Here is a 10664-nt window from a genome sequence, read left to right as displayed (position 1 = left end):
GTATTTTGATAACCGAGTATCAAAATATCTCCATACCAAATTTCATGCTAATTGGTTCATTATTTTATGCGCGATTGAGTTACAGACAGACAGACAGAGTTACTTTCTCATTTATAATATTAGTATAGATGTCATCACAGAAAGGTTAATTTCTCAAAACTGACTATTGACTGTTCAATAATTCAGCATAGGTTTCCCATCTTTTTATTATGGTTTACTTAAGAAAAAGACAAACATAAATACAAAATCTTTATTCTGGTAACTTAATACTAACACTGTACTTGAAAATATAAAATAACACAATTTATTTGATCAAATTGGTACCAAAAACCTTCATTCAGAAAGGTAATATTTTTACACATTTAAATATGTATGTATACCTATATTAAATGTAATTTATTTATTTAATTTGTATAATTATTTCCTGATTCATTAAACTTACAATAAAAATATAGCATACAACAGCCTGATATAAATTAAATGCAAAAACATTGGTTCATTAAAAATTTAAGAAATTAAATCACATAATCAATTGTGGTTCAAATGAATCACAATTCAGTCTTTGCCTTTCCTTTATCTCCTTTTTCTTTAAGCTCTTCAAATAAACAAGAATCATCAGTATTTTTCAATGCATGCTTTGTGCACAAGTGAATTTTTAGATCAATCTCACCTTGATGTTTCCAATACCAATCTTCTATAATTTCCTCATTCTCTTCCAAAAGACTTTCACATTGTGTTTTCATTTGAGTAATTTCTGCTGATGGCTTATCCCATAATTCTAACGGGATCCCTAAGTCAACTTTTACACCTTTATCAACAAGGCCATGTAAAGTTTTAAATGTTTGGCTCATACCTTTTGCAAAACGAGTACTATCATCGCGTTCTTTATGAATGTTGTACTCTAGAATCTTCTCACATACACCATCTAACGATTCTATCAATCTTAGTTCTGATTTCTGGTATTTCGTCCTTTTCTTCGGTTGAACGTCGTCCAATGAATATCCAATTTCAATCACATCATGCACTTTGCCGGTTTCTTCAAGCCGGCCTTGTAGTTCTGTTGCTAATATTTTGCATACTTCGCATCTATTCGCATACTTTACGCCTAAATCTTCTTCAGTTTTCACGTCTACATCATGCGTACACAATACAGTAACAATAAATATTAGACCCAAAATAAGCCTCAAAATCATTATGTATGTTTATTAATAAGCGCAGTTATAAAAAATTAAACTAGGTAATTTAGAAACTTTTATTTTATCGTAGTTCGTAAATAAAGCCATTCAGACTTTCAGAAATCTAGCTGTCGCCTGTCAGCCATTGACAAAGACGTGTACTTTGCGATTGACGGACTGTCGTTGACTTGACAGTTGTCGATATTGCCATTTTTTATAGTTTGGTACCATGGTTTGGTACTTAGAGGTTTGGTATATTTGTATATTTTGTTTTTACTGTTCTGTGGGTATATTTCTCTCTTCTCAAATTCTATCAAAATATTTTAAAGTACGGATTGTTTTAATGAAGAAGGTCCAGGTGGTCCAGATAGATCCAATTAAAACAAATATTAAAAAGACGGTAATATTTTAATAGGTAATTTATTTTTCGGTAATGTTTTAAATTACGAAACTAAAAACTATTATACACACATATACATGGCGCCTCACTGTGTTTCATTAGATCAAAAAAATTTCCCTGTGCTGTTTATTGTATTTATCGATCAAGGGATGTACTTAAAATGTAAGAGTAGAATACCCACGTGTCAATTTCTTATACTTTTTTTTTTGAAAAAATGGCAAACTTTAGGTGAATTTTTCATGAAAAATATTGAAATGTATTCTGGAATCGTAACTGTCTAAGATATTTATTTTAAATAAATATAAACTTATAAAGCATCTTTGGGTGCATATTATCCAGTTTTTATTTTTGGAAAACTACCTCCGAATAACGAGAAATATATTTTTTTCAGATTTTCGTTTTTGTTTTTTTTCTTCCTAAAAACGCAAAAGTGCGGCTTGTCACTAGCATAGAATTATTGCTCGTAATAAGGCCTATCCCTCATAAAAAAACCACGCCGCACTATTGCGGTTTTTGGGAATAATACGCCATTTTCAAAAAGGTCAAAAAACACAACATACCCTATGTCGCAAAAAGGTGAAACATGTTTTTTTTCTAAGTTTGGATATACAAGGAATAAAAAGAGATATAACTTACATACTTATCACATCGCAAGCCCGAATTTATATAATAATTATAAATATATTATTATATTATTTAATTATTTATTTAAATTTTAAAAATTTTAAAAAATTAAAAAAAGGTTTCCCAAGCAGGTCATTAGATTCCATGCCTAAATATCTCATTTATTGTAATATGGTAAAAAATATAGTACAAAACAAAATAAAAAGAATGATGGTCAAATTTATTGACAACCCTTACACTATGTTTAGAAATTGGATTCCTTCTAAAAACCGCAATAGTGCGGCGTGGTTTTTTTATGAGTGATAGGCCTTATTACGAGCAATAATTCTATGCTAGTGACAAGCCGCACTTTTGCGTTTTTAGGGAGAAAAAAAATAAAAACGAAAATCTGAAAAAAATATATTTCTCGGTATTCGGAGGTAGTTTTCCAAAAATAAAAACTGGATAATATGCGCCCAAAGATGCTTTATAAGTCTATATTTATTTAAAATAAATATCTTAGACAGTTACGATTTCGGAATACATTTCAATATTTTTCATGAAAAATTCACCTAAAGTTTGCCATTTTTTCAAAAAAAAAGTATAAGAAATTGACACGTGGGTGTTCTACTCTTACATTTTAAATACATCCCTTGATCGATAAATACAATAAGCAGCACAGGGAAATTTTTTTGATCTAATGAAACACAGTGCGCCTTGATTCTAGATCGCTCGAGGAAAGTAGTGGGGGCAGTCTGCGCATGTGTGCAATCGTGCACGGAAAATCTTAGCGTGTTATTAAGCATTTTTTTTTTTCGTATTTTTGAACTTTAGTAACTTAAGTACATACTAATATAATAAAAGTGAAAGTGAGTTTGTTTGTCTGTTATATCTTCACGCCTAAATGGCAAAACTGATTTTGATGAATTTTGATACAGAGAAAGTTGGGACCCTGGAGACGAAAATAAGCTAATAAAAGCGGGCGAAGCCGCGGGTAAAAGCTAGTTTATGATAAGTTGATAACACTAGTTTTTACTTGTAATTTATCTTGCAGGTAGGTAAAATAAGAAAAATTAAAAAACAAAAGTAAACAGTTATTATATTTATTACGTAAAATCACAACGAAAATTATTCACGTCGTAAACCATTTTTCTAGCTTGCCGTTTTAAAATTTTATTTTTAAACATTTTTATTTTTTCATCTAGGTACGTATTAGTCGCGATAATACAAGCTGTGCGCAACAGTACTCAAGAGGCACGAGCACAGAGCAAGTAGGTAATTTAAGCGGGAATAAATGAACGACTAACCTACCAATAACGAGTCGCCCGCGCCGTCGGCGCACACCTACCCCCCTCACTCCGCACGACTTCTTAGAGACCTTAAAATTGAACACTGCGCACACCCTCTCCACTTTTGCCGAGCGATCTAGAACCAACGCGGCAACTGTAGATACCTAGTTTTGAATAGCCAATTTCACAAGCGACAAAACGAAATAAAATAGAAAAATAAAAAATTCAGTTTTAAAAATTCTACTGGTGTTTGAACTTTTGCAATGCAAACATTAACCCTAATATTAGCACTTATTCAGGAATGAGAATTCATAATATTATGTATCATAATTCAATCTTGATATTATCATCTATCAATTATCATACTTGAAACTATTCAAAAATTGGTGGAGGTAATCTCAAGAAACTTATCATCTACAAAGAGACTTTCTAAAAATAATATATACATATATTTATTTTTCAAATCAAAGAATGATGAATATTGAATTATTCGTTTTAATCATATTTTTCTATTTTATATCCACATTGCTCTTTCAACCATGTAGTCCATTCTGTTGAGATTTCTTTATATAAAGTAACTTCTTGAAACACTTCACTTCTTGATTGTTCTTCAAACCCAAGTTTATAAAACATTTTTATACTTTTCTCGTTAGAAAGAGATATTTTTGCTTCATATTTTTTTAAATTAATATACTCTATGCCATATAATAACATTAAAATAACAGTTTCCCAGCCCATCTTTTTGCCTCTGGCAGATTTTTCTGCAATCATTATTTCAATTTCTCCTTGTGCTTGGTCTTTATCAGTTAAAAATATATTTGTATCACCAATCATTGACTCTAAAAAGTTAACAAAATTTAATAAATGAATCATGTTAATATTGAAATAAATGAATACCATAAAATTTAATTATTATACTTACTTATTTCATCATTAGTTTTTTCAAATAACTCTTTGTCCAGTGTTATAAAAGTACATTCTGAAACAGAACAACCATAATAATTTAATTAGTTGAACTGTGACAATGTTTATATAATTACACATAATATGCATTATTATTTACTATCATCATCTTCTCTCCATGATTTTTGCATTTCATATTCTTCTGCTAAGCTTAAAGGTTCTGATGCTGTCAATTGCTGTAATTCTTCAGATTTCATCCATTCATGATATCTGTAAATATAAAAATGTTTAAAATCATAGGTAATTTATTTCATAAATTCTCAAACTTCCAAAAATTAAATTAATTAATTAAATTTTTATTAAATTAATTATTAATTATTATTAATTTATGTTGTGAATTGATTGGGTAATATAAAACTTTGTTTTTATAATTAGAAAACTAACTAGGTACTATAAAATACTATTTTTCTTTATACATAAAAACTAACCTGGGAACATGGATCTGAGTGTATGGTACCAAAATTACTTTTTCACCCACTATCTTTATATTGCTATTTATTTTCATATTTATATTTCTATAACTAACGTCTGGTTTACACATATTAAGTTATTAAGTAGTTAACTAAATTTTAAGTTATAATTGCATGTTACCACACAATTCAGTAGCAAGTTATAAGTTAAAATTTAGCTAACAACTAAACATGATAATTAGAATTTTGTCTATTTATCTGGTAAGTTGGTGGGCAACATGGACAGGCACATTTTAGATAACACTGCACAAGTACAAATGAAGGGAGTGCGTTCATGTTCAAATTATTCGTCGTGTTTCTTTTTTAAATTGTTAAAGAATACTTGAAGAGTAAAGAGAGAATGCTTGTGGAACGTGCACCTTACTGATCTTCTCTATTTATCCAATTCTTCACCTCTTTCTTCTTCACTATCTTTTGGGTGAGGTTATTTGATAATTCCCTCTTTATTTCATCTTTAACCTCTTCTAATACCTCACTAATAACAAATTTAAGCACAGAATTTACGAATTCTTTGCGTTGATGGTCATCCATTCTGAGTTTACTAAAGAGCTTAACTATTAAGTACGTATGGACCTTACGATTGAAATATGCATTGGCTATTATTATTAATTACGCTGATCAAAATCACTTATTCACATGAATCCATGAATCACATATTGTCATTTGACAATGTCAATTGTCAATATTGTCAATTGACTGTCAATATCACAGAGCAAGTAATGTCAATATTATGTCTTATTTCCTTAGATGAACTTCACACTTATTAGCTGGTAGTTTGCAAAGATTAATTAAATTTATATTTTTTGGTTTTTATGGCATTCAAATGCTTTTTAAATATAAATTTATAAAGAATAGAAAAAATTCGATCACGAGGCGGGACTCATTATATTAATAAATTCATTTCATTTCATTTCATTCCGGGGCGGATGCCTAACCAACTCAGCCACTCGTGACCCGCCTGAGTAATCGAATTTATTCTATTCTTTCAGTTTTATGTGTCTTAAGGGACACACCGCGCGCCATCTATTGTGATGATTTAACAACCATCTCAACCAATATGAAGCACTTTTCAGTGAATACAATATTGTAACGCGATGGAACACGACCTCTTCTTGAATTTATATTTTTTGGTTATTATGGCATTCAAATGCTTTATAAATATAAATTTATAAAGATAATTTATAGGTAATAAAAACTATATGGGATTTGGGACATGATTGGGGATGACTTTATTTTGTAGTTATTTAAATAGTGAATCACAATTCACAGTTTTTCATGTCGTGAAATGGTTAATTCACTTAATTCACAGACTTAATTATACTTTCTCTGTGGTTCATTGATAAACGATGGATTAACACTCTGTGACTCTGTAGTCTGTGGATTAACGTCAGAGCGTTTTTACATTGTCCGGTCCGATATCGGATATCGGAAGCCGATAGCCGATATCCGATATCGGACACAATTTGCCCTTTCACACTATCCGATAATATCGTCCCGATATCATGAGTGTTGCCAGAAACTGGAAAAGTAGATATATGGAGAATTAAAAAAAAAACAGTGGATGCATTTATGTTACAAAAAATAAACTTTATTTTAAATAAAATAAATAGTAATAAATAAACTATGTTTTTCAAACCGGTTTAATCTGCTGACTGTGGAGTTTGGATTTGTCCCCTCTGCAGAGTCAGAATCTAGTTTCAATATTCCTAAGCAATATTCAATTTCATTGTGAGGCTTGTTTTTTTTATATGCTGTTTTTCTTTTTTTAATAATAGAACATGTTGTGTGGTCGTAGTGAATTTTAGAACTTTTTTATATTAAATCATGTAGTTACGACTGTTATGTTCATAAGCAAATAAAATAAAATAAAATTCAACTCAGTATTAAAGCGACGAAACTGGCAAATATAAATTCAAATTACATTTACAAATGTAGGTGCTGTTATTACAATTTTATAGTGCTAATAATAATATATATATTATACCTATAAATAATAGGTAGAATGTACATCATTCTACCTATTATCTGGGTGTGCAAATATTTAACGAAATAAATTAAACTAAACTAATTCTTCGTTGTCACAGATTCCGCAATGTAATAAATTCTTGAATGTCATAAAATTGTTTCTCCATTTATTTATTTATTTATTTATTGACACAGAATCATTCTTTGTACTTACAGTAATAATACCAAAGCATACATAGAATTTAGTAACAATATGTTAACAAAAATACAAACAAAATGGAGTTACATTCAATGTGCATCCAAGTACCTGATACAGAGGTCTAGGACAGTATTTATACTACTAGCAAAAATGTCAATTGTTGCATCGGAGGCCAGCACACGATTTAACAGATGAAGGGCCGAGTGTGTCGGAGCGGTGCCGGCCGCCTGCGTCCGCACACAGGCCTCCGCGAACAGCGGCCGGCGGCGCAGCGACACGCCGGGAGGCGGCGCCCACAACCCGCACATACCCAAAGCGACAGGATTGTCGACGCGATTATTTAATAATAAGTAATAGTGAATTATGAGAGCAAGTTTTCGTCTCAATTCAAGTGTATTTAAGCCAACCATGCCTATTACAAAAAGAGATGGATACATGTAAGGATAATATCCGTAAAGTTTTAAATACAAATAACGAGCAAACTTTCTTTGAACCCTCTCGAGCAGTAGTGTGTATTTCTTTTCGTGAGGGCTCCATATTATTGCGTTGTATTCCAATATACTGCGTACGTAGGCCGAGTACAATACGACGACAGTTTTTCTATCCTGAAACCTCGCCGATTGCCGTACAATAAAGCCGAGGGATTTGTACGCTTTTTGACACAGAGCCTCAATATGTTCATTAAACGTTAAAGTTTTATCAAAAAGTATTCCTAAATCGCGGATGTGGTCGACTCTGCGCAGCGTTGTGCCTTCTAAGCTGTATGGATATACAATAGGTGAACGCGAGCGAGTGTATGTCATTATGTTGCATTTTGAAATATTAAATTCTAATTGATTTTCGTGGCACCAAGAAGTCAAATTTATTATGTCATTTTGTAAAGATAAGCAATCGGAATGAGATTCGATAGTTAAGAATAGTTTTAAGTCATCGGCGAACATGAGACATTGGGCTGATCTTAGTACATTAGGAAGGTCATTTACCATGACCAAGAAATGAGTAGGTCCTAAAGTGCTGCCCTGACTTACGCCAGAATGCACGGAATAAGGATCGGAACGTAGACGTCCGAGTTGGACGTATTGGACGCGACCGTCAAAATAGTTAGCGAAGTATTTTATCAACTTGGGTGTAAAACCAAATTTAGAAAATTTCGATAAAAGAACATCATTATTTACGCGATCGAAAGCCTTTTTAAAATCAAAATAAGCTACGTCAACCTGTCTTTTTTTATCGAGTGCTTTTGCAGTATAATCGACAAAATTGATGAGATTTGTTGTCGTAGAACGTTTCGACCGGAATCCATGCTGAGGATCGCACAAGAGTGATCGAATCTGATTCGTCAAATTATTATTTAAAATTATCTCTAATAATTTTCCAAAACAAGAAGCTACAGCTATAGGGCGATAGTTATTAATTTGAGACTTACAGCCACTTTTGGGTATTGGTGTAATGCACGACTTTTTCCATTCATTGGGATATGTGTCGGACGAAAGCGACATGTTGAATAAGAAGTGAAGTGGCTGTAAAAAAACAGATATGCAGTCCTTAATGAGATAAGGAGGAATGCCATCGGGTCCTGCAGATGAGCGTGGTTTAAGACGTCGAACAGCATTTTGTATTTCAGACTTGGAGATGTAGTTAATAGATACACGCGAGGAATCATTATCAGGATGTGGGCAGATGTTATTCGGACTAAGTTGTGGTTTATCTTTCAAAAAGACCGACTGAAAGTAAGTAGCAAAAGCATTAGCAGCGTCGACACCTGAGACAAGGTTCCCGTTATATTCATATTCAGTACGCTGAGAGTAGGACGAGCGCTTTTGTTTAATAAAATTCCAAAAATTTGATGGATCATTCTTTATGTTAAATTCTAATTGATTCGTGTAGGTAGAATAAGCAATATGTATTAAGTTTTTAACCTTTTTATTATTCTATAATATCTAAACATTTCCCTATTAAATTGTGTACCATTTTCTTTATACTTTTTTAGATGAAAATGTTTAGTTTTAATGTTAGGGGAAAGTGGTCACCATTCGTACGCGGGGCACATTCGTACAGTCAGTATAACAGAAATACTAAACGGCGCACAAACACGCCTTTGCCTGTGTGCGTAGACATATCGGTCGCCATGTTGCTAGCGGATTTACGCGCCACTCATACTACGGTGCATGAGCTGATAAGACGTGACGCATTTTCGCGCGCGGTGTGTAAAATTTTTACGTAAACTTCGTTGGAAATTGTAAGTAGAATTGTTATGTTTTTGATAAAATGGTGATGGTTCATTAATGATAACATTGTTTATTTTGAGCTTTAATTGTTATATTTATAAAAACAAATTGGAATTTGTATAAAGCTTTATTTTAATTTTGTGTAAAGGCATGGGGTGCATTCGGACACCCAGACAGGGGGCACATTCGTACGCGTACGAATGCTCCAAAGTTGAAAATAGCGTTGAATAATTGGCGCATGTCGAATCCTGGCAAAACAATCAACATTTATAATATTCCTAAACTGGTAAAACTTGCATATTTTGAATCATTCACCGCAAAAAATATTACAAGTGGATTTGAAAAGCCGTTCAATGAAATGGCCTTCAGCGATGAAGATTTTGCTCCCATTAATGTAAAGAATTTAAAAGAATAGAACAGGAAAGGAAAGCCAGAGCCAAAGCAGTGAAACGTAGTTTAAAGGAACTTAATTCAGAACAAAAGAAAAAGAAAGCTAAGAAAATAGAAAGCAAAGATGATTCAAGTGAATCTGAAGGATCGCAATTTAGCTTGCGGGAGAGTTCAACATCTCCAGTTGATTTAGAAATGGACGAAGAGACTGATGATCGTAGTATCAATAACTATTTAAATGTGACACCAGAGAAAATCAAAGATAATTGTTATGTTTTGGTAAAATTTGAAAAAAAGACTTCTATTGTCTCTTGTTTCTATTATGTCGGAAAAGTTCTCTGTCTATAATATATATAAATATAAGTTATCTTCGGAAGAAACCGGGATTGTCATGGTCCTTCATTTTCCCTGATATAGAAGACATACATACTGTGTATATCAGCAATGTCTCCATGATTCTCCCTGAACCACGAACGGGCTTTACATCCAGAATGGCTAGAATTCTTACTTTTACAGTGAATTTAAATAAATATGTATGTATAATATGCAATAAGTTCCAAAGAACGCATTTTAAGTTTAAATTGTCAAAGACTGTACAACGGTGTTATCCAATGATTGAAAACACCTCATTTTGACTGATTGTAAAGCTTAGAATCGTTATAAGTAAACTAAGGATGAACACTTTTATTTTTTGTTATTTTTCTAAAGAAAGATTTATCGACTATGAGTCAAGTCACAAATTATTAAGTTAGTTCTTTGATAAATTAATATTTTTATAATAAATAATAAAAAAATTCACATCTTTAATTGGCTTTTTAATTTCCTGTATGAATCTACCCCATGCCGTATGAAGGTACCCCACCTACTGTACGAACGTACCCCGTACGTGGGGTACGTTCGTACAAATATCTTATCATAGATAAATGGCTATAACCCTTTAACCTTTTGACATATAAGTTCAGAACTTTTTCATAACAAACTA

General features: G+C 32.0%; 2 protein-coding genes across 11 annotated transcripts; both read right to left on the bottom strand.

Moving 5' to 3' along the window:
* Positions 1 to 236: 236 nt before the first annotated feature.
* LOC123704878 (protein canopy 4) lies at positions 237 to 1329 on the bottom strand. Its single transcript, XM_045653375.1, has one exon. The coding sequence runs from the start codon at positions 1191 to 1193 to the stop codon at positions 549 to 551; it is 645 nt and encodes a 214-aa protein (XP_045509331.1). The 5' UTR covers positions 1194 to 1329; the 3' UTR covers positions 237 to 548.
* A 2615-nt stretch (positions 1330 to 3944) lies between these two features.
* LOC123704842 (N-acetyltransferase 9) lies at positions 3945 to 5569 on the bottom strand. Of its 10 annotated transcripts, none has more exons than XM_045653344.1 (5): positions 5479 to 5569; positions 4859 to 4958; positions 4531 to 4640; positions 4390 to 4446; positions 3945 to 4306 (listed from the first exon to the last, which is right to left on the bottom strand). In XM_045653344.1, the coding sequence occupies exons 2-5, from the start codon at positions 4933 to 4935 to the stop codon at positions 3963 to 3965; spliced, it is 588 nt and encodes a 195-aa protein (XP_045509300.1). In that variant the 5' UTR covers positions 4936 to 4958; positions 5479 to 5569; the 3' UTR covers positions 3945 to 3962. The 10 variants fall into 10 exon arrangements, with proteins under 10 accessions (XP_045509300.1, XP_045509295.1, XP_045509318.1 ...); XM_045653339.1 differs by having other exon boundaries at positions 5537 to 5549; XM_045653362.1 differs by having other exon boundaries at positions 4859 to 4951; positions 5514 to 5539.
* Positions 5570 to 10664: the final 5095 nt, after the last annotated feature.

This window comes from Colias croceus, chromosome 2 (genome assembly GCF_905220415.1).
Source record: "Colias croceus chromosome 2, ilColCroc2.1".
Classification (NCBI taxonomy): Eukaryota; Metazoa; Arthropoda; class Insecta; order Lepidoptera; family Pieridae; genus Colias; species Colias croceus.
This window is presented reverse-complemented; position numbering and strand designations above follow the sequence as displayed.

What these genes read in the sequence shown, in the direction of transcription:
- LOC123704878 (XM_045653375.1), bottom strand. Translation starts at nt 1,193, where the DNA reads ATGATTTTGAGGCTTATTTTGGGTCTAATATTTATTGTTACTGTATTG.
- LOC123704842 (XM_045653336.1), bottom strand. Translation starts at nt 4,971, where the DNA reads ATGTGTAAACCAGACGTTAGTTATAGAAATATAAATATGAAAATAAAT. An exon ending in ACTCAGATCCATGTTCCCAG is followed by an intron (nt 4,641 to 4,858) that starts GTTAGTTTTTAT and finishes TTATATTTACAG; the next exon opens with ATATCATGAATGGATGAAAT. An exon ending in AAAAACTAATGATGAAATAA is followed by an intron (nt 4,307 to 4,389) that starts GTAAGTATAATA and finishes TTAACTTTTTAG; the next exon opens with AGTCAATGATTGGTGATACA.